Here is a 26,021-nt window from a genome sequence, read left to right on the forward strand (position 1 = left end):
ATACTGTGAGAATACCCAGGTAAAGAACCTGCCTGCCACTATAGGAAATGTGAGACTCTGGTTCAATCCCTGGGTTGGAAGATCCCCTGGAGGAGGGCACAGCAACCCACTCCAGTATTCTTGCCTGGAGAATTCCATGGACAGAGGAGCCTGATGGGCTACAGTCCATAGGGTACATAGAGTCGGACATGACTGAAGCAACCTAACACGACTTTGCACAGCATGCACTGTGAGATTTATTAATATGTGACACAGAGACTTAAAGTGAGAAACTGCTGTTGGAAGAAGTGACTCTGATAGAATTATTTGATGCAGAGTTGTCATAGACCAGCTTCCTTCATGGCTCAGAGGGTAAAGAATCTGCCTGTAATGCAGGAAACCCAGGTTCAATCCCTGGGTTGGGAAGATCCCCTGGGGAAGGAAATGGCAACCCACTCCAATATTCTTGCCTGGAGAATCCCATGGATGGAAGATCCTGGTGGGCCACAGTCCATGGATGGCAAAGAGTTGGACACGACTGAGCAACTAACACACTTTTCAATTTGTAAAAAATGCAGTATCTGTGAAGCACTATACAGCAAAGCAAAACAAAACAAGATTGGCCTGTATTTCAGTACCATTGATCTCATAATAGCAACTCTCCCAAAACATCTTATACACTGTAATCAAAATGATACCATGAGCAATATTCTCCTGATCATATTACTCATAAAAAAACAAAGCACACGCACATCATGCATACACAAAAAATGTCAGTAACTGTTTCTTTCCCATTCTCTTATTCTCAATGGCTTAACTCAGTTCTATTGACAAATTGCCTTTTGAAAAAAAGTAGCTTGTTTTTAAGTTTTCCTTCTGAGCAATAAACTCCAGAAGTCTCCATGAACATTATTAGATAAGATTTTAAGGAAGGATGATTTTCATTTTAATTCTGCACCAAAATTTTAAGGTGAGTGTGCATTTCAAATATTTGGACTGTTTTTTAAAGCTGTGATAATGAATTATATTTTCCTTTGGATTTAAATCATCCTCTAACTTGGAATTTAGTACTGTGATTATCTGTAGTTGAAATCTGATCAAAGCAGGAAGACATTTGTAAGTATAAGTTACCAAGCCATTAACAAATAAGTATGATTAGTAAGCTGACACTGTACAGGTAAGAAAAAAAGTTTCTCCCATAGTGTGTAAAGTTTGTAAAGTTCACACAAATGTCAGAAGTGTTATCTTGTTGTTAGAATATACGAACGGTCTTCTCCACAGTTTAGTAGGTAATGACACAATACACAAAAGAGAAGAAAACATACGTGATCACAGATGGTGAAAAATTATTAGAAAGAGCTAGAATCATTTTCCTGATGTGTAGAGCACTGTTTTTCTTAAACTGAGTCAAGTTTGAGATCTGATACTATGGTTAATGACAGAACAAAATGAGAGAAAAGGATTCAGGGGGAAGAAAGTTTTAAGAGAAAACTGAACATGGCCGCGTCCTAGGTTTCCCTGTTGCCTGCAAAGCAACTTCAGTCTTGGGGGACCGAAGTGGAATTTTTGGCCTAATGCTTCTAGGTAATTACCTCTGTTTTCTGTTTGCCACTATACTTCGCACTGGTAGGCAGACATAGGCTAAGTGATATACTTTTATAGCTCGATCCTAAACTGTAGCAAGAGCAATTCAGTCCTAGAATGTGGTTGAATCTTCTTTCAACATGAAAAGAGTTTGCAATTATGAGTCTCCATTTCATTTTTATCCTGTTACTTTCAGTTTAATGTTAGTATAAAGTGTCTCAAGAAATAAAGATTATGTTATTTTAGGGAAAGAATTGTATAAAGTTTTTATAGCTTGATGCACTTGGATTAGTAATAGGTTAAGAGCTCTGAAAAAAATAAATGGAGCCAATCAGGCTATAAACCCATGTCTAATTGGTGTTGTATATACAGTTGATTTCTTTTCTTACTGTTTGTATTTAAATATAAATGTTAAAAATTAAATTATAATTATTCACAATTGTCTCTATTATGTTAAAGCCATCACAGTTTATCATCCCAACTATTTGAATGTCACTGAAATTCTCTTACTTGCATTATCTCATTTGACGCTCACACACTATTGCAAAGTATTATTATCACTATTATATGAAAGAGGAAGTGGATGTAGGGTCAGAGATTTTAATGGTTTGCCCAAGATTACCCGACTGGTAAGGGGCAGAGCTAGTACTTGAACTTATGCCTTCTAATTCCTATGACAAACTTTATTTTCACAAATTGCTTTATAAAACCAGGCACTCTGATACGAGATCAAGACACTTTTCTAAAGTATAACTCCTTTGCCCTTTGTGATTTTCCTCTCTAGGTGATCTTGCTGGTGTTTGATTAGGAAGCATGCTATGTGTTCGCCTAAAACCAGAATTCTTACAAATGATTGCATTTTCCAAATTTCTCCCTCAAAGGCAAATGCAAGTGTCATCTCATAGGTGAAGTTTCCTACAATACCCACCACTCCAACTGAAACTAATTGTTTCCTTTGGGAGCCCCCAGAGACCTGGGCTGGTATCCTCATCATATCCTATAGTTCTGTTTATTGTACAGTGGTTAATTTTGGGTGTATTTCTCTTCCCCTTTCTGCTGTAAGTTCCTTGCAGAAAATGCACCTCCATTTGTCTTTGATTTTCCAGCACCTAGCACAGAGTCTGGCAAAAAACACATGTTAAATTTCAGATGAATGATGAATTGACTGACAGATTGAATGTGGGGTGTCTCAACTTTCAGTTGATGATTGACTCATTTTCCCTGGTACAGGCTTTTCTGATCACTTCTATTGGCCTTCTTATCCCACTCTCAATATGCCAGTTGATCCTGGTGAAAGTCTAAAAATTCTCTCTTTTGTGCTAAAATAATATTGATTTTTATTTTGATATGAATGCAGCATTTACATTTGTGTCTATAAAACTGTGAAGAATACAAAAAGACAAGCAAAATAAAATCCCCTGTAATTCTACCATTATTAATACATTTTATTTGTTTCACCAAAAGACAATGGAAATATTTGTATGTATCTATGTATGCATCAGATTTATAATATGTAGCATGTATTAAATTTAGAATATATATTAATATAACTTTAATGTATTATTATATATGTATATTTTATATATAATAATATGTATGTATATATTGTATATAGTGCTTCCAAGATGTGTCACTCACTCTTCTAGAGCTGTTGTTGGTATTAACTCTTTTAATACTAGTAGCAGTAGTAGTGTTAGCTGCTCAGTCATGTCCGACTCTTTGCAGCCCCATGGATTGTAACCCACCAGGCTCCTCTGTCCATGGGATTCTCCAGGCAAGAATACTGGAGTGGATTGCCATTCCCTTCTCCAGGGGACCTTCCCAACCCAGGGATCGAACCTGGTCTTCTGCATTGCAGGCAGATTCTTTACCCTCCAAGTTACCATGGGGATGATACTAGTAGTACTTAGCACTCATTTAATACTACTTATTTAAGTACTACTAGTATCATCCACACTCTTTGAATGAAGACCAAAGAGCACAAGGATGTAAAGTGACTTATCCAAGGTCACCTAACTAAAAAGCAGTGGAACTGGGATTGAAATTAAGGCAGAAAGGCTACAGACCTATGCTTCTTACCATCATGCTGTATTCTCTGTCTAGATACAGATTTTAAAAAGAACATCAACCTTGATCAACATCAATATTTTATTGACTATATTATATATGTTACTGTTATATCATGAATATTTCTCTATATCCTAAAGATTATTTAAAAGCATACATCTCATCTCAGATGTTAACTCCTCAAAGAAGCCTTTCAGTTCAGTTCAGTTCAGTTCAGTTCAGTTCAGTCGCTCAGTCGTGTCCAACTCTGCGACCCCATGAATCACAGCACACCAGGCCTCCCCGTCTATCACCAACTCCCAGAGTTCACTCAAACTCATGTCCACAGAGTCGGTGATGCCATCCAGCCATCTCATTCTCTGTCGTCCCCTTCTCCTCCTGCCCCCAATCCCTCCCAGCATCAGAATCTTTTCCAGTTCAGTTCAGTTCAGTTCAGTCGCTCAGTTGTGTCCCGACTCTCCGTGACCCCATGAATCACAGCACACCAGGCCTCCCTGTCCATCACCAACTCCCGGAGTTCACTCAAACTCATGTCCACAGAATTGGTGATGCCATCCAGCCATCTCATTCTCTGTCGTCCCCTTCTCCTCCCGCCCCCAACCTTTCCTAGCATCAGAGTCTTTTCCAGTGAGTCAACTCGTCCAGTTACCTTACACTAAATCTAAAGGAGTGGTTCTCAGTTGGGTCAGATTTTGCCACCCAGGGGACATTTGGCAATGGTTGGAGACATGTTTTACTGTCATGACTGGGATAAGTGCTTTCAGTGACTAGCAGCCAGGGATACTGCTAAATAAACATCCAGCAATGCACAGGAACCATCACAGCCCTCCCCCAACAAAGAAAGACTACACAAAGAATATGGTTTTCAATGTCAATAGTGCAGATGTTGAGAAATCCTCGTATAAAATAATCCCAGGCTCTCACCACCAGCAATTTCTATTACATCACTGTTTTATTATCTGCATAGTACTTTCTATTTAGTTCAGTTCAGTCGCTCAGTCGTGTCCAACTCTTTGCGACCCCATGGACTGCAGCATGCCTTGCTTCCCTGTCCATCACCAGCTCCTGGAGCTTACTCAAAATCATGTCCATCGAGTTGATGATGCCATCCAACCATCTGATCCTCTGTCATCCCTTTCTCTTCCTGCCTTCAATCTTACTCATCATCAGGTCTTTTCCAGTGAGTCAGTTCTTCGCATCAGGTGGCCAAAAGTATTGGATTTTCAGCCTTAACATCAGTCCTTCCAACAAATATTCAGGACTGATCTCCTTTAGTATTGACTGGTTTGATCTCCTTGCAGTCTAAGGGACTGTCAAGAGTCTTCTCCAATACCACAGTTCAAAAACATCAATTCTTCAGCTCTCAGCTTTCTACTACTTTCTATCACTCTAAAAATATTTTGCATGTGTATTTATTTCCTTCATTATGTAGTATATGTCTCTTCTACCCTTGATTGAAATATCACCTTTATGAAAGCTTTGTCTGTATTTATTAATTGCAATCTCCTGAAAGGGTGCCTGGTATATAATAGGTACTTAATAAATAAGAAGTCAAAAAATGTATGTCATTTCTTATGTGACATATCATAAAGCATTTAACAGTTCCACCATTCAATAAAAATGTAGATTCTTGACAATTTTTGCTATTATAAATATTCTTAAACATTTTCATGAATCTTTTCATATATCTATCTGTTTATATAGGTTGAAGTCATAAGTAGGGGCTTACTGAATTAATGGTTAAATTTCTAAAGCTTTTCATGTAATTTACTAATTGCCTTCCAAAAGGATCATGTCAATTTATACCCACACTGATAGTGATTGGGGGAAGTTTGCATACTTTTTTCTGGCTGACTCTGGGTTTTACCAATAAAATAATTTATTTTTATCAATTTGAGCGGAACTTTGAGCCAAGTCTTCGGTTTTCTATATCTGAAAAGACAGTCTTTCACTATCATGAGAAGTGCGAGATTTTTTTTTTTTTCATATTCACTGCCTTTCTGAAGAATTTTTGTTCCACAGCTAGATTCATGGGTAATTCTGAGCTCTCCTGCATTGTATGGAATTAGACAGTGAAAGACATTCATTTTGGGTTTATATATCCATAAACTTTTGTTGGAAAATATTTATTGGATGACTGATGCTTGGATTTGGTTTATTTAGCTGGCTCTTGCCTTTGTATCCTGAGGCCTCTGAGGTGACACGTCTGTTGACAGACTTTGCAGGATGCCTGTTGGCTTGTAGGTCTTGACAGGTTCGTACCCATCCATGACATGCCTGTATAAATGTAGGACAGGGATGTCATCTGTACAGAGAGCCTGGAACCCGGAAGTCAAGCCACACTAGTGGAGGGGCAAGCGGTAGCAGGAAGGAATAGTGGAGGAGCAAGGCACATGCACATTTACAGCTCCTTTGGCCCACTGTGTGCCCAGTATATTGTGGCATCTACGAGAAGCCTAAGTGGGGTCTACGATCTGTTCCTTGTGGCCTATCTGGTAGAAGCTTAGCTCAGTGGTCTCCCTCCATATATACACACACACCTAATAGAGTACCGGGCTTCCCAGGTGGCACTAGTGGTAAAAATCCACCTGCCAATGCGGGAGATGTAAGAGACACAGTTTCGAACCCTGGGTCGGAAAGATCCCTGGAAAGCATGGCAGTCCACTCCAGTATTCTTGTCTGGAGATTCCCATGGACAGAGGAGGCTGGTGGGCTGCAGTCCATTAGGGTTGCACAGAGTCGGACAGGACTGAAACAACTTAGCAATAGAGTACAAGTCTACCCACTGCAGGTTAAAACAGCTATTTATATTTATTTTTTAAAGGAAATGCTCACATCATAGATATTTTGGTGTATTTTTAATGTATATAGCAATTAATATGGCAGCTTATATTTCTGTTGTACGTGCCCACGTGTGTGTTTGTGTGTGTGTGTGTGTATGTATGCCCAAGATGGGCTTGCTCATTCCCCCTACCCTCCCCCCCTTTTTTTTTAACTAATAGTGGTTTACAAGAAAAACGTATAGACTGCTGGTCTAAATAACAGAGTGAGGTCAGCCCTCTGCATCCCCCTCCACCTGAAGGCAAATCCATCTTGTCTGACTTCCTTTCTGTACTGAGGGTGTGGCTGCTGGAACACTGACAGCCACAGCAGCTGCAGTAGTGGCCTGAGTAGACTTTTCCTCTGAATTTCTATAGTGGTAACAGGATTAACAGACTCTATTCTGGAAGTACTTGGGTGGCATAACACCTCCCAGCAGAACTATTCCTGACAAGGACGTGCAGATGGAAATGCATATTTATGTCACTTAAAGCCTACCAGAGACACAAGGATTTGAGCTATAACAATAAATAGAAAAAAAAAAAATTCTCCAGCGTTTTTGGTAACCCATACTCAAGTGCATTGATGGTGCTTGGCGAAAGACCTACAGTTTGCTCCTTGTCCAAGCATAAAATATTCAGTATTCTAGCATGTGAAGGTAGCCTATTCGGAATATATTTTAGAATAGCTGGAACAAACTAGCACAAAGTCAGTTTACATTTCCATGTCTTAAAAAAATAATAGGACAATTCTATGGAGTGTTTGGACCATTTCAAGGAAAAAAGTCTTATTTAAAAAAGTCTCCACTTAATCCATGTATTAATTGTGATAGGTTTTAAAAATTATCTCCATAGGCCAAATAGACACTGTGGACATAGCTTCAAGTTTAAAATATTGTCTTTATAGCAATCCTTGATACAACTTCTCTTAGCTTTCTTCTCAAACACCTCAGACAAGATAGAAAAGGAAAAATGCTTATGCCCATAAACTATGGGTTTAATTTTTCTGGGAAAAATTGATGCAACATATCAACTTATTAGAACTGAACTGAAGAATCCAATCAGTCTGGCACTTTGGCTAGGTCTGCTGAGAGGGAAATGAACCATGTCTGTTCCTCCCCATCACCACCCCAGTCATGGTCCGTAAATGAATATTTTATATTAACTGTAAGATTTGGCTTCCCTCTCCTTTGAAGAGGTGTACTTTTTGATCTGATTGGAGAGCTGTAGTTCTTTGCCACTCTAACCAATCCAGATATGATTTGTTGCAATAAACAGAAGATTTTCAAGCATTGTTTGAGGTTTTCAGTAGATTACCTGAAGAACTCTGTGAAGAAAAGACAAGAAAACCTAAAGGAGGAAACAGATGGAGGTGAAAAGCCTGCAGGATAGATCCAAAGGGACACAGTGAATTAAGAGAGTCTGAAGATGTCAAAATTATGACAGAGTGAAAATCTGCCTTAGGAGCAGTAAAACACGGAACTGACCCTACAGCAAATATCAGTCGTCATGTAGAGAGTAAACACGAACAACTCTCCCATAGTTTAAAAGTAAAGGACAGAGAATTAAAGTTGATGATAAAAAATGGTACTACATATAGAGGTCAGAACACATAAGTCTCACCTAAGAGCTATAGTTTCCTTAAGAAACGAAAACAGTTTAAATATAGACTTTGCTTAAAGATAATCTTGATATATATGTCTTGAGCAGAAACAATTTATGAGTGTGAACCTGTCTAAAATTTACTAAAAAGAAACCAACAATCCTGCAAAGTATTTTAGCTTATAAAAATAGAAATATTTTTCAAGCACCCAGACAAGCAAAATTAGATCATAAGAAAGAATTTTTCTTAGGTTGTCCCCAAATCATTCTTGTCCAAAGTCAAGTGCCAGAAAATAGTGGTGCAACATTTTTTTTTTTTAAATTTGAGGGAAGATTAGGTCTTGACCATTTTATCCTCAATCAGTTTGTTTTTTTCTGTGTGAAAAAGTATAGTAAGGTGTTCTCATAATACTTCATCAGAAGAAGATACACTACTCTAAATAAAACTAACATAACTTTTTTTTTGGAAGAAAATAGTTATATTTTCACTTCCTAAGAAAGCCAGGACAAAGTTAGGAGCTCAAGTTTTGAGGTGCTGAGGCAAGGAAAGAATGGTAGTTGTCCTGAGAAATGATCAATGGTTACAAGTTTTAAATTCCAGTGAAAGCTTTGAAGTGAATATCATCATTCAAAACTAACTCTGATTGGAGGTGACAGAGTCAGAAACCAGGAAGTGTTTAGAAGTGTTTGGTCTCCTTATAGGATAGTATTGGGGTATAATTATAAAGGAACTTTTGCATTATTAATTTTTATTCTTCATTATGGCAGTTACCTGGAAATTGTATGTAAGAAAGATTCTCAGATAAAACCTCCACTCACAAAAGTGTCTGAATTTTCCAAATGCTTGTAACGAGCATGAGTTTTCCAAATTTTCTGAATCATTCAAGTTTTATTAAATGAGTATTTTACGTAAAATACTTTTGTAAAAGCTGAGAAAAATAGATTTCTTCATTGAAAAAAATACTCCCTTTCAAAATGACCAATTAAAAATGCGGTTCTTTAAAAAGAATGTTATAATGTCCTAATGTGATGGTGTGGATTAGAATCCAAAGTAGTCAATGGAAACGTTAGTGTCTGGAGTGGTCAGTATGCATGTATTGATAATTTCATTCCTTGAAAGTGTTATAACTGTTTCCTTTGTTTAATGAAAGAATGATGAAGGCAAATATTGTTATGTCTTTATCTTTCAGTGATTCTCTAAAATATTTTCATAAAGAAAGGAGGAAGAGAGATTTCAGGTATTTTGAAGAAGACCCTGGAGCCAGTGAATGTTTGGATGAGGAACCCATCTCAGAACCATATGGGATGCTGAAGAACTCAGAAAATCAGGGCACTGATCAGCAGTGTAAGTAATACAGCTGTACCATACAGCACTTTAAATTCACAGTGTTTTCAGAGCCACTGTTTTTTTTGATCTGCAGTTCCTTTCCCCACAACAGCACCTTCCACACCCATAGACATTTGCATCTCCCAACTTTGTGAATGCCCTTTACAAGTACAGTTCTCTCTGCTTCGAGTTACCTTCTTTGTTCCCTACCTTACTCAACTTCTCCTCATCCCTCAAACACAGAGGAAATGGTACTTTATTTAACAACTACCTGTCATCTGCTCCTGTGCCTTCCAGATATAGGGACTATGGGGATTAACAAATTCCATTTCCCATCCTCATGGACATTTCAACTTCTCTGAAGCTTTTCTTGACTTGTGAAACAGGTCCTTTCTGTCTGTCCTTCCATTATGAGTGTGTCTTTCCCACTGTGAGGAAAGCTGTCCATGCCTTGGTGTTCCTGAGCTTACATAGCACTTGGCGTAAAGGTTGAAAGAATGTTGAGAGGTGTTTGCTAACTGATGATAAGCAATGCAATGTTTAAATTCTGGTTCTCCTGGCCTCTAGTTTTGTGCTCTTTCCTCTATATTATATTGCCTCTAGAACAGATACAATAATACCCAGGGTTGGTGAAATATTTTCAGGTAAGTCTTCAGATATGAAATTCTTTGGAAACTTTATCCAATTATAGAATTTCAGATGTTGGATAAACCATAGGTGTTAGTTTCATCTTCCACTCACCAATTCATCCATCCATTCATTCACTTAGCACCTGCTATAATAATGAAAGTATTATAAAGATTATAATGATAACTAACATTTGCTCCACACTGTGAGAAGCTTTGGCTAAGGGCTTTAAATGAATTTTCCTTTACTTCCTGTAGTAACCCAATGAGGAGGTTATTAAAAGTACAGTTTAACTAGCAAGGAAAATTTAGTTTAGAGGGGAAGGGCACTGTGCTTTATTCATTGGTATGTTTCTAAGCTAGAAAAGACTGGAGTAAGATTTTGAATTGAGGCATGAAGCCTGCTGTCCTTTCCTTTAACAAAGATACAGGAGCAAAAAGATGAATGTGTCATGGTTGTGCCTTTGGGGTCTTTATGGTCTATTTATAGGAGGCAAACATGTCAACAGACAGATTGCCCACAGGTATCCCTTCTCTGCCATCTGTAACCTGAATTTTGCACCAATGAAATTCCCCTTAAAGACTAATGGCTGGTCAGAAATCCCCACTGAGGCCAAGGTTCAAATGAAGGGACAGAAAAGACAATGATGAAAGATAAGGCACTTTGGCTCTTGTCCCACTCCCTGGGACTCTGGTGCATATGAGTCTATCTGGCTACCATTGTTAAGGAGGTCTTTCATATTTCAGGGCATTGCAGTATTAGATGATGAGTGTTAGTCCTCGTTCCATTGCTGGGTAGATTAATCTTCTCTTTAAGAGCCTCTATCAATTAGGTTGTCATAGAAGAAGAACCCCTGAGCCTGGCTGAAATCCTTTGCGTCTCTCGAGTGAGTTCTCTATCTCACTTAGAAAATAACAATAATATTAACCATGATCACATCCACTCTTTATGCTTTAGATTCCTGTAGGTGCTTATATGGTCCAAACATTCTCCCCAAGATTTATAAAACAAAGAAGCACTACTTTGGAAATCCAAGAACTTAGACAGGAGAGCAGTTACAGCCATGAAGAGTTGAAAGTTTGGGTAAAATTTGTTCTTAGTCATTGGAGATGAAGACTCTTTGAGATTCTAGGTTCTCAGCTTCTGAAATGCTTTTATAGTGCCATAAAGATAAAACTAGTCATTTTAGCTCTTTGTTAAGAGTACATTGGCATTTGTATTTTTGTCAAATGAGTTATATAAAACTTTGCATTTTAAATAATTTTAAATAATTGATATTTATGGATTTGTTTGTGTCTATGTGCTTACAATTTAGTATGTTAAATGGGTAGGCTTTCAACAAAGCAATTCTTTACTATTGCTGCATCTGCTTTGGATTAATCTCACTTTAATTGGATGCCAGATACGTTTGCAAGAGCTCAAAAGGTTGAAAACAGTAACAGAAATTCTAAAAGAATAATACTTAAGGTGGAACCATAGGGCCTCCTGGGTTACATGAGCTTCCTTACCACTCAGCTAATGGAATATTTAAACCTGAAATGAGACAACCATACTTTGTTTGAAACAGGTATAAATATATCCAGTGATTCCAGTTCAATAATTGTGGCAGACTGGAAAGAGGATTTTTTTTTCTTTCTCTGAGAGAGCTCCATAAGTCATCAGAAGATAGTGCAGATGTTTTAAAGGAAGTATATTTGCTCTTGTTAAGGTTGCTCTGAGAGGAGTATCTTTACAGGTGATCAGCTTGTTGAGTCCAGAGGGTAATTTTGCCTCATTTCTGAATCTTGAGTCCGTGTAGATCTCATTTTATAATATCTAGGAGAGTGGTTCTTAGACTTTGTGTGTACCTATTACGAGTCACAAGGCAACTGCAATTCAGAGATGTGAAGCAGCTTGTCGAAGATTCAAACCCAGTTTGTTCTAACTGAAGTTTTCTTTCTTGTTACCATCCATCTCTGCACAGATTCCTTAAAATCAGCTGAGATAAGTGCAGAGCACTGATAATAAAGACTTTCATCCAATACTTTGGGCACACATATGTTTAAGAAGATGTTTGAGTTAGAATTAGAAATGATTCTCTTTTCCTTTCCGAGAAAAAGTTACTTTTCTAGATTTCAAGGAAACTAATTGCAGTGACTCGATTACTAAAGATGAGGCTTATCCTCTCCTAGGAAATGAGAAATCTATTAAATTCTCGTACTGTCATAAAGAGGCTTAAAGCCTGGAGCCCTGTCCTAGATTCATCACCAGAACTTAACTCTGAAATATTTCTTTTCCCAACATACTACCCAGTTTTAAGAGCATCTTAGGACAGAACCAGATCAACATAGCTACATGCAGTCAACTTAATTCACATAAAAATGAGCAAATGAACATTAGGCCTCTTTGGGTTCTTTTGATCTTTTTTTCTCCCTCAGTGATGATTTTCTTTGATCACTTTTTGAGACCCAGTCTTGGACCTTTTACTGTGCTTCTTGCTGTGGTACCTTTTAATCCATCTGACTTGTGTACATTCTCCCCTCATCCTTGTGGTTTTCTTTCTTGTTTGACCGAGCTGATACACTCTCCATATTGAATATACACCAATACAAGAGTGCAATATCTCTAGTCTTTATATATTTCTCCCATGTATCTTTATTCTTTATCATAGGAGACATTGTAGAGAACACCAGGTTTATGTAGAAACCAAATCTTCATGTGTATCTTTATAACTAACAAGCAGAGGGAAAAATAATTGAGTGTGGATGAAATGGGATTAGTATATTAAAAAGCAGAGACATTACTTTGCCAACCAAGGTCCGTCTAGTCAAGGCTATGGTTTTTCCTGTGGTCATGTATGGATGTGAGAGTTGGACTGTGAAGAAAGCTGATCGCCGAAGAATTGATGCTTTTGAACTGTGGTGCTGGAGAAGACTCTTGAGAGTCCCTTGGACTGCAAGGAGATCCAACCAGTCCATTCTAAAGGAGATCAATCCTGGGTGTTCATTGGAAGGACTGATGCTAAAGCTGAAACTCCAATACTTTGGCCACCTCATGCGAAGAGTTGACTCACTGGAAAAGACTCTGATGCTGGGAAAGGTTGGGGGCGGGAGGAGAAGGGGACGACAGAGAATGAGATGGCTGGATGGCATCCCCGATTCTGTGGACATGAGTTTGAGTGAACTCCGGGAGTTGGTGATGGACAGGGAGGCCTGGTGTGCTGTGAATCATGGGGTTGCGGAGAGTCAGACACGACTGAGCGACTGAACTGAACTGAAACTGCAAGAAATAGCATAAATATGTTTTCTTCTAAGTTTGTAAGTGAGCATTTTTGCCTACTGATTCAGTGTCCCTTCTGTCACATTCTACTTGGATCAGGCACCCTGCCTTCTTGCTCGGTCGCGGGAGCGTGTTATGATGGTGGGTGAGTGACCCTGGTGGATATGCAGCAGTAACTCACTCCTTCGGGCTGATGCCTCAATGATGGAGGTGTTTTACTTTATTATGTTCTCCCACCTAGACTGGAAGCCCTTTGGAGAGGCTCCAGATGTTCCACAAAAAGGGGCACTTTTTATAGAGAAAAATGCTTCATTTTCTCATTGGCAGCACTTAATGAGTGTGTCCTCCGAAGATAGGGAAGCACCCTGCCGAGGATGCATTTAACACAACCCTATAATTTCCGCAGCGCTCACTCAGTCTGACTTTACAACTGCCCCTTCACCTTCACCAGTGCCCGAGGCAGTAATGGGGTCAGTTAGAGAGCTTCCTTCAACACTTGGGAGTCTACCCTCTGAGACTTCAGTGAAGATAAACACCAAGAGAAAATCCATCCGTCTGTGTTTTTTTTCCCCCCATTCATTTAGAAGTTCACTCAGCAAAATGCCATTTCCAATTCTGTTCTCTGTTAAAACACTGCAGTTGATAACATCACTGTAATTTTTGCAGTATTTCCCCCCTCTTAACCACCCAACAAAGAAAGGAAATAGAAGAAAAATGTATGTTAAGTGAAAACATAATATTATATCCTCTTTGACTTTCATAAAGGGTGTTAAAACAGATTCATTAGTTTTGACTAAATGCAAGGTTTCTGTGAGGATTTTCGATAAGTGATGTGACAGAGTTGATACGTGCGCTCAAGACAATGGAAGTTAAAACTGTTTTGAAAACATAGTTCTCTCATATATCTCACATGTTGAGCAAGCTAAAGAATAAATATATGGTAGATATTTTTCAGTGCAATAAAAAGATTTTCAAGGTAGGTCTCTCTTTTCCTGAAATACATTTTTGTGCCATGATGAGCTAGCCAACAAAAGAATTTTGAGGGGGCAGGTTAATAAGAGAAAGTAATTTATAATACTGATATGTCAATATGTTTTTTAATAAACTTTTCCCCAGATTTTCTTGAATTCTCATTACTGTAAGAATTATAATTATATGTCTTCCTCCCACTTGGAAAATGGCACAAGGTGCCTGTATGCAGTTCTGCTGTTCAAGTCATCACTAGAATAGAAATGTCACGACTCGGTTAACAATGCTTTATTATTCACATGGATCTTTTTTTTTTATAGTGTTCTTTATCTCAAAAACATTGTAAATCAGATATCTGCCTCCCACTCTTTTGTTCATTTGCAAATTTTTATTATTACAGTTGAAGAATGCAATGGTGTGTCAAGAGTCAGTGTGTTCTGTTTATGCTCTTCTTGCTTCAAAATCCTGTTTTCTGAAAAAGGGAAGATGCCAGAAGCATGCCCAATCCTAGCTTCTTTATACATTTGTAAGAAAACTCTGTTCCTCTTCTGGATCAAGAGAAGTTTGGTGTTTTGAATCCATGAAGATGAAACAGTGGAATGAAAATATACTTAATATAAAGGAAAAGTGCTTTAGACGTTGTGTGTCTTTTAAACATACGTCATTTGCTTCTGCATCAGTTTTCCCTGTTTCTCTGTGTATGTGGTTTTTACTGCAGCACTGCTGTGCTCAGTTCAAGATATCAATGTGTGGTGGTGGTTTTGTTGAAATAGCTTCAAGGTGTCCCATTTAGAAACATGTTACTAATAGAAAGAGTGTTGACCTCCTAGGACGTAAAATCATGCTATCGAATTTTTGTTCCATCACCAGCTATCAAATTATTTTTTGATATGGTACTTACATGATTTAAAACACTTTAGAAAGAGTGTGAAATATAGCATCTTAATGCCTGAATTCATAAATATGGTATTCATGTAGATTAACCAACATGGATTAAAAAAAAAGATCCTTCAGAAAATACCATGTAATATCTACCTAACAGATGAATCTGAAGCAAGACAACAGTCAGTAAATCACTCATTCATTTGAGAAACATTTATGGGTTATTTATATAGTACTTGGCAATACACTCATTGTTGGTAGATACTCAGGATGAATAAGACCTGGTGCCTATCTTCTGAGTTTACCCTTCAGTGGAGTGTCAGGCATTCAGATGACTTCAGTAGCATATGACAAACGGATAATAGGGGCATGCACACAGTTCCGTGGCTGCAAATTCAGGGATTTTTAATAATGCTTGGTGTAATGTAGATAGATATCTAAAAGAGATGACGTTTTCACTGGATCTCAAAAAATTAGTATTTAGTTGCCAGGTGGCCATTGATATTCAAGGAAGAAGAAAAAATTTGTAAAACACAGAAGTGTGAAAACCAGTATTTAGCAGAGCACAGTAAGAACATGGGGGAGGAATAAGCAAAAGTGAGAAGAAGGATTAGGGGAGTTATGGCGGAGTTTTTATGTTTACCTATGGATTTTAGACTTAAGCCATTGGGTAGTGGTTATTGATTTATGGGGAATGGACCCCAAGGAAACATATGGACCCTTTCTTTGGAGAAATGCACCATACACAGACATATAATATAGATTCCCAACCCCTTACCCCCTGAACGTACAGACTATATCCAAGTTCCCTTAACTCCTGTTTAAGTGCCTAAAATAAATATTTTAAGCAGAAATAAAACAAGATCATGTATTTGTCTTAGAAATGCCAGGATGGAGGAGGAACTGGAAGGAAAGCAAGCTTTGCCCTCACCACAGCTCTGTAGGCTAAGCTCTATTGCTATCTACAGTTTACATATGAGAAGGTGGAGGCACAGACAGGTAATGTAAGTCACGAACTATAATAGCAAACAGTGAATGACGAAGCTGGGATTTATACTGAGGAAGTCTGGGTCCAAAAAAGAAGATGAGCTTTTAATTATTATGGTGCCCTGCCTATGATAAAGTAGACTAAATAGGCTGATAATGATATTCATAGTACATATAATAATTAATATTCATAATACAGCAATGCAAATGAGAAACTGTAATGATGTCTGTTTGAATAGGTCACCACAGTTATTTGGCTTTCGTGTGAAATATTTTGTATTTATATATTTGGAACTGAATAAGGTACTAACTGTAGTCTTTACTACGCTTAAGTTTTAGAAGTTTTGTTATAAAGAGTTTTGTTACTTTTTTAGAGATAAATGCTTATCTCAAATGAACAATAATGCAAATATACTGAAGAAAATGTTATATTATTTTCCCAGTAAATGAATGGAAAAATCTTGATAAAAATCTTCTAATTAGAATTTAATTCGAAAAGTCACTCATCTTTAGCATTTTTTTTTAATATCTTAGAAGAAATTGCCTGTTTTATAACTGATATTAGGCTGCAAAAAAATGTTTCACTTCTAGAGATTCAGAGATGGCCTTTTTTTTTTTTAAGATAGCACAAAAGTTTTGGGAGTAGGATCTCTGGTAGGCTTGTTCGGAGTTGTCTTTTCTCTGCCTTCAAGTTACAGTATATGAATGAATACACATAGGAAAGAAAAATATTTCCAAAGTCAATTTACTGGAACCAGGTGCAATACTCAAAATTGCTTACTTTTTAAAAAATATGGTGTTAAATGTTGAAAATTGAAAAAATGTTTTGTATACTTTTATAGAGGTAAATGTCTATTCCTCTCATTAATTTTTTTACATGACTTCTTTTGATAGGATTGATGTTTTATTTGTATTTTGTTTTTCTTTATTGACTGAGATGTGTAGGCTGAATTATACTTTGAAGTTCCTTAATTTCTTCTTTTAAATGGAGTTGAGTGTCTGCTTTGTGAGAGCTACAATACTATACTCGGTGAGGAGAAACTCAGATAAAAGACGTAAGTCAGTTTTCAAATTGCCTCCAGTCAAAGAGCAGACTCCACTCAGGAGACCCTGGTAATTCCATGTAACAAATGATCTGACATAGGTTATAGGGATACTGGTGAGTGGCACCCAGCTCTGTCTCCATCATGGAGGAGGTCTTCCCAGAGAAGATGTCAAGAGCTGAATCTGAGGAAGCGTAGGAAGAATGTCCATTTTCTTTCGTTAAAAAAAGAAAAAGGTGTAAAACTTTCTATGAAGAAAAAGTTCAATTACAAGCATTCTGGTACACATGTTAAAAGGGGAACCAGCAAAGATGAGTAAGGATGGTAGAAGAAGATAGAAAAAATAATATTCAGAGACAGCCAAGGAAGGTGGGTGAGTGTATAAAAGAATTTAGCGGTCAACATCACCAGTGCATTTAATAGGGACATTGTATATTCTGAAAGCTCCTTATTGCATAAATTGGTATACCCAGTGCTTCAAATATGGTTAAAGAAAATACTCTCAATTGTACTGATTTTCGATTATAAAGATTTATGTTGAGTCTCTGATTTATCCAGAGACTGACTGGATATCCACTGAGCCAAATCTACTTCTTTCTGGACACAAAGAGTACATTTTCTGGCCTCCCTGCATTAGATCCATGGTTCTGTGCAAAAGGGATGTGGGCAGAAATGAAGTGCCTCACTTCTAGTTTGTCCCCTAAAATATGCCCTGTGATTCTTCACAGTTTGTTTTTTTGTTTCTTGGACAGATTTAAGCAAAGAATGCAGTAGAAAACTCTGAGGATAGGGATGGCAGAGCCACAAGATGAAAAAAATTTGGATCCCTCAGTCACCACTGGTGGAAGGCAACTCAGATATTTATTTGTATGGAACTTTGGGTGGCCAAGAATGATCATTTATTAAATTAGGCCATAGAAACTTGGGGATTATTTACAGCAGGTACTGTTAATCAAGCTGGTTAATAATATGTTAATTTGGAATGCAACTCATATGTAAGTTAATCAATAACTATGTTTAAGTAATTATTATTGAGTAATAATGGTCAAAATACTATTTATTGAGTTCCAGGATTGGTACAAAATACAATGTATTTATTTTCTGATTTTCCCCTATATGAAATGTACTTCAGTTCAGTTCAGTTCAGTATTATATAATTGTATAACAGTAGAAGTCATCAAACTATAATGGTTAAGAAATTGAGACTCAGAGAGTTGGAGACATTTTACTTAAGGTCATAGAATTAACAGTAGTGTGGCCAGGATTTGAACCCACGCTGTCACATGTGGTAGCTATCCACTTTACTGTATATGGTCTCCCATTGGTAGATACTGTAATACATGTTGAACAACTAATACCATGTATTATTTTAGCAACAGTCACTACTGCTGCTGCTAAGTCGCTTCAGTCGTGTCCGACTCTGTGCGACCCCATAGACAGCAGCCCACCAGGCTCCCCCGCCCCTGGGATTCTCCAGGCAAGAACACTGGAGTGGGTTGCCATTTCCTTCTCCAATGAATGAAAGTGGAAAGTGAAAGTAAAGTCGCTCAGTCGTGTCTGACTCTTCGCGACCCCATGGACTGCAACCTACCAGGCTCCTCTGTCCATGGGATTTTCCAGGCAAGAGTACTGGAGTGGGATGCCATTGCCTTACAGGTGCTTTTATTCTGTAGGATTATGTAGAAGCTCCATTTCACCTTTAAGAGAACTTCTTTTCACCAGCATGTCCCTTCATGAAAATATGTGTTTACTTGTGTCCGTCCGTCCGTCCGTTCCGTCGCTCAGTCGTGTCCGACTCTTTGCGACCCCGTGGACTGTAGCCTACCAGGCTTCTCCGTCGTAAACTAGTATCAAAACATTTATTTTTGACCACTAGAACTATTATTTGATTCTCAAAGTCTCTACAAGCTTGTTAGCATTATGCACATAATTGATGACTCATACATATGAGTTCATGTATACACGCACACATTTTTTAAAAACTCTAGCCAAATGGATGTTTGAAAATAGCAATAGAAATCTATCTTGAAATTGACTGATAGATGTTATCTACTTATTTATTATACCTTACTGTCCAGTTTCATTTAACAAAACAAACTTGAGCTGTGATCACAGCAAGCTGTAATTTATAAGTCAAGGATTCTAGTCTTTTGGTGGAAATCTCTTTTAAGTAGAGGTTTCTCCTTGGGAACAGTTCATCCCATCCCTTCATCCTACTTGAATTATAAAGATAGTACTCCATGATAAATCCATGAGCCAAATATATATTCAAATATAAGGATGCTGTGCACACATCTCACCTAACTTATGTTATCATCCTCCTCCCAGGCGGGAGAAGAGGATCTGAACACACAAAGGTCTTTATTAAAAAGGTGAACTTCAATTTGAATAAAAAGACCACATCCTGGTCACACTTTACTACTCTTCCCTGCTTGCAGGCGGCTGGCTTGACTCTTAGGAGGGTTGACCCTTAGCAGCATGAAGCACACCAACACTGGTCCATCCTGTCTTGCTATTGCTCTGCAATTTTAACAAATCCTTTTTTTTTTTTTTACCTTTCCTGACAAAACAGCCGTATTGTTATCAACTGTAAATGTATTAAAAACTCACGAGGGCATTTTAGTATGTGTATCATGCCTGAAAAATATTATTGCCTGACAGGCCCCCATTGGCAAGTGAAAAGAGGTTTTATTGAAGGAAACAGCAGTAGCAAACAGCAAGCAGTGCACAGGAAGGTAATTGTTCTTTTAATATTGGAGTCACACGTTCACTTAAGATGAAGGCTCCTCCCTGCCCCTGTCTCATCCACACCCAGAGGACCCGCCAGAGAAGCAGCCCTGCTGCCTCTCTCTGGGATCAAGCTGTCAATGCAGACTTGCATTCTTTCCCTTTTCCTAAGCTCTACCCGCAGAGCTCCCAGCGCCTTTCTGAGTGAAAGCTCTGAAAGAGCTCCCTTCTAAATTGCATCACTCGCAGGGCACTCTTCAAACTGACAGAACAAAAGAGCCAAATTCTGAAAGTCTGGGCTGAGTGACTTGTTAGCCATGGTGGTTGATTACCTCTTAATAGGCTCTGAGAATGGGCCATGGTCATTCTGATGCTGCTTAAGGAAACCTTGTGGAGTTCTTTTCTAGTTTGTTACTATTTAAGGTTGATTTGCTTAATAACCAAAACACACAGTAAGGGGGCAGAGACACAGAGAGAGAGAGACCTCAGAAGGAAGTTCTTACTACTATCCATCACTCCATCCAATCATCGGTAATAAAATTACTTGGACTAGGAGTAAAAAAAAAATAAATTCTCATTGAAAAGGACTAAACAGGCCTGCTCTGATGTACGTGTGTATGTGTACATTTCTCTTCTAGAACTGATGCAATACTAAATAATAGTGTTTCCTTGCCGGCTAGTTAGCACTGAGTTCCCCAAGCTTTATTGTCTGCTCCTGCTGCCCCTCTCCTTCCTCAGCCATTAATGAATACATTCAACCGGCCAGGGTCACTTTATTATTCTGACATAATGAACTGGGGATGTGATTTCCAAGTTCTGAGGCTGACACTGGCAGGGTGATGCTTTCACCTCGAGGTGCCCCAATTGTGTACTCGACACACTTGGAAGAATAAATATTGATCTGCTTTCTGAGGATATGTGGCCATGTGAAATGTTAATGCTTTTAAACGGCTTTGGACATAGAAAGTAGCTATTATTACCACTATTATTATAAGGTATAAAATCTCAGAGAGTATCTCATCTTCACCCTTTATCCTCATGATTGGTGTGTGTTGAGTGCCCGCTGTATTCACATCACTGCTCATGTGACTGGGTACGGTGATGACATTCACAGACAAAGACATTGATTTTGAGATTCGCTGGTAAGGACGGTAAGGATTATTCTCAACAGTAATTATATACATATTTTATGGACTTCCAATAACAAATGTTTATTCTCTCATTGGGCCTCATTCATTATTGGGTTGGAGATTTTCCATTTGTCTTCTCCAGATGATTCATTCTCTTATATGAAAAGAAAGAGGAAATGGCCATTTAAAATCATAATTGGCTGTAAAACTTTGGGGCCCTAAAAAGGATAGGGTTAATATTTACCATTTGGTTTGGCAAAAAAAAAAAAATTCTAGGAAAGTTTGGATACTAAAAGTGAATTCCTCCCAAAGCCATGGTGTAGGAGATAGTCATAGTTAAACTGTTCTAAATAAGAACAGGTGAAATTTGTGATTTGGATGGTACTGGTGAAGCTTGAAGGAAATAAAAGTGCAGCAATGTGGCAGGAGGCAAGGACTCACCATGGAACAATGGCCAGTGAGAATGGCCAAGTGACATAGTTAACAATATGGCTGTTTGTATAGTCAAAGCTAAGTAGGATATGCTAAGAGGATATGGATATCCATCCGGTAGTCATGTATGGATGTGAGAGTTGGACCATAAAGAAGGCTGAATGCTGAAGAATTGATGCTTTTGAACTGTGGTGATGGAGAAAACTCGTGAGAGGCCCTTGGACTTCAGGAAGATCAAGCCAGTCAATCCTAAAGGAAATCAGTCCTGAACACTCATTGGAGGGACTGATCTTCAGGAAGCTGAAGCTGCAATGCGTTGGCCACCTGATGTGAAGAGCCAACTCATTAGAAAAGACCCTGATGCTGGGAAAGATTGAATGCAGGAGGAGAAGGGGATGACAGAGGATGAGATGGTTGGATGCCATCATTGACTCGATGGACATGAGTTTGAACAAGCTCCAGGAGATGGTGACGCCTGGTGTGCTGCAGTCCATGGGGTCGCAAAGAGTCGGACACAACTGAGTGACTGAACAACAGCAAATAGCAAATTTTAAATTTTGCTGATAAAGCCCTCCTCCCCTTTGTTTTCTTAAACTTTAGTAAAAATCTGTTAGGCCCCATGTAGATCTGAGACATGGAAGGTATTTTAAGTGAGTGAGTTGGGATTGAGTATGAGACAATTTTGCTTTTCTCAAGGACGCTAGACACTTGAAGAGAGGGTTATGCTGCCATCTGAGTTACACATTTATTTATTAAGTCATTCACTTACCTAATGTTTATTGAATATCTACTGCATGCTAGGGACTCTGATGAAAATTGGAAATACAAAAGAGAATGGAACTGATATGACCTGTGCTTAGTACAGGTTATGGTTGTATGTAATGGGATGCACATGTATCTGCTTTGCAGAAAATTTATAGGGATCCTTTGTGATCTACACACATAGCCGGGTTTCTGTTCTGCCTACCTGCCCCCCCACCAGTTCTTCCTTACTTTATTTTGGCAAATTAATTTCTTTGTTGGTCCCTAGCTTTTCAGATTTTGCTCAAGTAATGCTTTCCCCCTCTCCCCACCTAGTCACATCTTGCCAAGTCCTCTTTACAGCCTTGGATATCCTCAGCCTGAAGAAATCTCACATTTTTTTCTGATTTCATTGGTCTAGAGTTCAGTCTAAAGCATCACAGTTTGTAACAACTGCCAAGATGATTCTAGTATGTAGCCAGGGTTGAGAACCACTGTCCAAATATGTGCAAATAAAATCTTATGGGTACAGTGTCCTACGATTGCATTTTACAGCAACATTTATCCTTTCCTTTATGTTTCCTTTTTTCCCCTAGAAGAGGAAAATGGGTCCTCTCCTTTTCAGTATGACCTTTTGTATCAGGAGTCTGCATCTCCTTATCTTCTGCTGGTCACGGGATGCGTCTTTATTCACCATGATCCCCTTTCCCTTTTTTTTCACTCTCTCTACTGACTCCGTCCTGCCTCCACAGGCTGACTTAGGTGGGCTCTAGCCTTAAAAGCCTTCTTAAGCTAATTTTTCTGTCACCCAATTACTCAGAGGGGTCCTTAGCACAAGCGACTTCACTACTCCTTCCTTGATCCTTCACAATAGGCTTCTATCCCCACCAAGTAAAACTGATCTTTCAAAGCCCTTGTGGTAATACACGCTAGCTGCTTAATGCATGTTGGTTAAGTGAAAAAATAAATGAATACATGGCTTTCTAATAATCAAATCAATGATCTTTCATCAGTTTCCCCCCTCCTTGATAACATGGCTAGTCAGGTCCATGACTCTGACCCTGTCTTTTTTAGTAGAGAATGCTGTTGTTGTTGTTTTCCCCATTCTGATATTTCTTCTATGACCCCTTGGCTGGCCACTTCACAGTGTTACACAGGTGTATGGGTTGTGGAAGTAGACAAACTTGGTCATCAAATCAAGTCCCTGCCGCTTCACAGTTGCATGACTTAGAACAAATTGGCCACCTCACCAAGCCTCATTTCTTCATCCATAGAGTGGAGATAAGACAACACTGCTCTAAAGATTGATATGATACTTCAGTGCCATTGCGAAGTCATTAAGCGCTCAGTTAATGTTAGTGGATGTTTGCATTGCAGTGGATAGAAGCTGCCTGTGGGCAGTCACTAGGCCATTTTTTCCACCGCTGTATTCTATACTTGAATAGAATAGGCTCAGGATCCTTGGGAAAAAAGGTGGATGAATGAGCCAGTACATTGTTTCTCTTAATGGATGATCTTTCTCAAAGCCTTGCCTTAGGCTCTATTCGCTCTTTCCCTTGCTGACCTCATTTATTTCCTGATGACCTTTGACATCATTTATTACTTCACCTCTCTTCTTCATGTAGATAACCGCCACATCTAAACTGAAATCAGACTCTGCTTGTTGTGCCCTCCATATCCAGATATGTTGTCTTTAAGACATTTCCCAAGCAAGCATCCCAAAAAGCATTTCTTTCATATCTTAAAATCACTAAATTCAGAAAAGAACTAGTCTGTCTTCTCTCTCCCTAACACTTATTATTCATTTTAATATATTCATTATATATATATTTGGAGGAGCCTGTTATATAAAATATATTTGTGGGATTTCACTGGTGGTTTGGTAGTTAAAACTTCACACTTCCAATGCAGGGAACATGAGTTCAATCCCTGGCAGAGAAAGTAAGATCCTGCATACTGTGCGGTATACACCCCCACCAAAAAAAATATATATATATAAAAAATATATATTCAAAGTATATAAATATGTATATATTTCAAGTATATAAATATGTGTATATTTCAAGTATAAAGTATATATATTTGTTTAATTTATATATACATATGCAAAATATATGTGTTTATCTATGTAATGACCTCCAAAGAGTTCTACCTGCCTATCTGTTGATTGGCTCAGTGATATTCCCATCTACCAAATGTTATTCTTCCTAATGCATAGCTCAGGTTTTTAGCTACCTGCCCTAATGACAACTAAAAATAACAAGAACTGTAATTCTTACATAACTGTAATTCTTAACCTGCCAGTGTTTTTTTTGACCCTTATTTTAATCAAAACTCCCTTTTATATAAACAATATTTATCTTTTAAGCAAGCAACACATAGTTACAATTTTATTGTGGAAAAAAAAAAGAGCTCAAGCGATAAGGAAGAGTAAAAGAAAAGCAGAATTCTCACTTCACCCCTGCTGCTCGCTTCATTCTTACTACTCTTTATGGAGGTGCTTCCTATTTTCGGTTGGGGATAACTCTTTTCTAGATTTTTCATGTACATTGATGAACATATACATGTCTGATGCTTACTTTATGTAAATGGGCCGTGCTGCATTTGTTAACGTGATGCTGGCTTTTTCCTCCCTCATTAATGTCTTGTTCATTTAGCTCAACCTCTTCCTAGAGGACTGTGGCATAGTATAGCCTCCTACAGGAGCACCATGACATATTAGGCAGACTTTCATTGCTGAATGTTTAAAAGCTCCCTTGCTATTTATTCCCCCATTTCTCTGTGTCATCTTTTAACTAAATGAGAAATCACATTTCACATTTTTGTCTTGGCCTCTTTGTACATGCCTTACAGTGAAACTTATACTTATCCCCCCAAACCCAGCTCAAATGTTAGTTATACATGGGGTCCTCTTGGCTAATTCTACCTTAAAGTGATTTCTTAGAGAAGTTGCTCAATCCTTCAAGGACAGAGACTGAGCTTCTTTTCATCCCTTAAAGCTAAACACAGGGTCTTAAATAGGAAGACTCTGAATCAGTATAATGTATAAATGAGAACATGATTTTTCAACTTTTGTTATGTAACATGTATGTAGACATAAGCTTATAAGCACCTTCAAGGAAAAAAAATGATTGTGGTGTACTTTGAATAATGAAATGTGTGATGATGTGTATGCCAGTGCTGTGGCCACTATACTGTGGACACTGACAAAGATGGAGTCCTTCCCTTAACACATTACACCCAAAGTGCCCATTATCTAGTACAGGAAGCTGTTACAAAGAAATCATACTTACCAGGGTCTTCCAGAGGACTTTGAATTGAACTGGATAATCCTAAAAGAAAGGAAATTAAAAAGAATTATTTGCACGAATATCCAATTTTTTGTCTTTCCAGGATCTGTTTATCTTTTTTTTTCAGGGAAGAGAACCCCACTTTCCAAAAGAAGATCTGTTCCACATAGTTTGAGTGGAATGGTCTTGTACATCCCTCTTCCATGCACAGAGACATGGTAACCCACATCCTGTAAAACCCAGCCATGGTGGTGGTTTGTGGGATGGCTCTAAGAATCAGTTAGTACCAGTCAGGTTGTTCCCTGAAAGTGAGAGTTCTCTCCTCTTTTGTGAGGTTGAAGATAACTGATAAAAGTTATCTTTTTTGCCTTGTATAAAAATCTGAGAATAAAGCTAAAAGAAGGAGCCAAATAACCATCAAAGCAGGGCATTGACTTTGTCATTTGAGTGCCTGGATTCACTTACTCCTGAAACTCATCTACTTTTGGAGATTCTAGATATGAGACTCTGTAAGTTCCCTTTACCTATGCTACTTGGATTTCCATAATGGAAAGAGG

The 26,021-nt window shown here is 38.2% G+C and overlaps 1 protein-coding gene and 1 long non-coding RNA gene across 2 annotated transcripts in view; one reads left to right on the plus strand and one right to left on the minus strand.

The window, feature by feature from the left end:
* LOC148774024 (uncharacterized) overlaps positions 1–26,021 on the plus strand; it is a 243,295-nt gene that overhangs the window by 196,416 nt on the left and 20,858 nt on the right. Inside the window, exon 3 of the long non-coding RNA XR_016036137.1 lies at positions 9,242–9,396. This is a non-coding gene — a long non-coding RNA (uncharacterized LOC148774024). The remainder of the gene's footprint in view (positions 1–9,241; positions 9,397–26,021) is intronic.
* MDFIC2 (MyoD family inhibitor domain containing 2) overlaps positions 1–26,021 on the minus strand; it is a 103,120-nt gene that overhangs the window by 14,871 nt on the left and 62,228 nt on the right. Inside the window, exon 3 of the mRNA XM_055414311.2 lies at positions 25,468–25,506. Within this exon, the coding sequence (XP_055270286.1) occupies positions 25,468–25,506 (39 nt within the window). The remainder of the gene's footprint in view (positions 1–25,467; positions 25,507–26,021) is intronic.

Source organism: Moschus berezovskii, chromosome 24 (genome assembly GCF_049115385.1).
Source record: "Moschus berezovskii isolate FMDL1 chromosome 24, NW_MosBer_1.0, whole genome shotgun sequence".
Taxonomy (NCBI): domain Eukaryota; kingdom Metazoa; phylum Chordata; class Mammalia; order Artiodactyla; family Moschidae; genus Moschus; species Moschus berezovskii.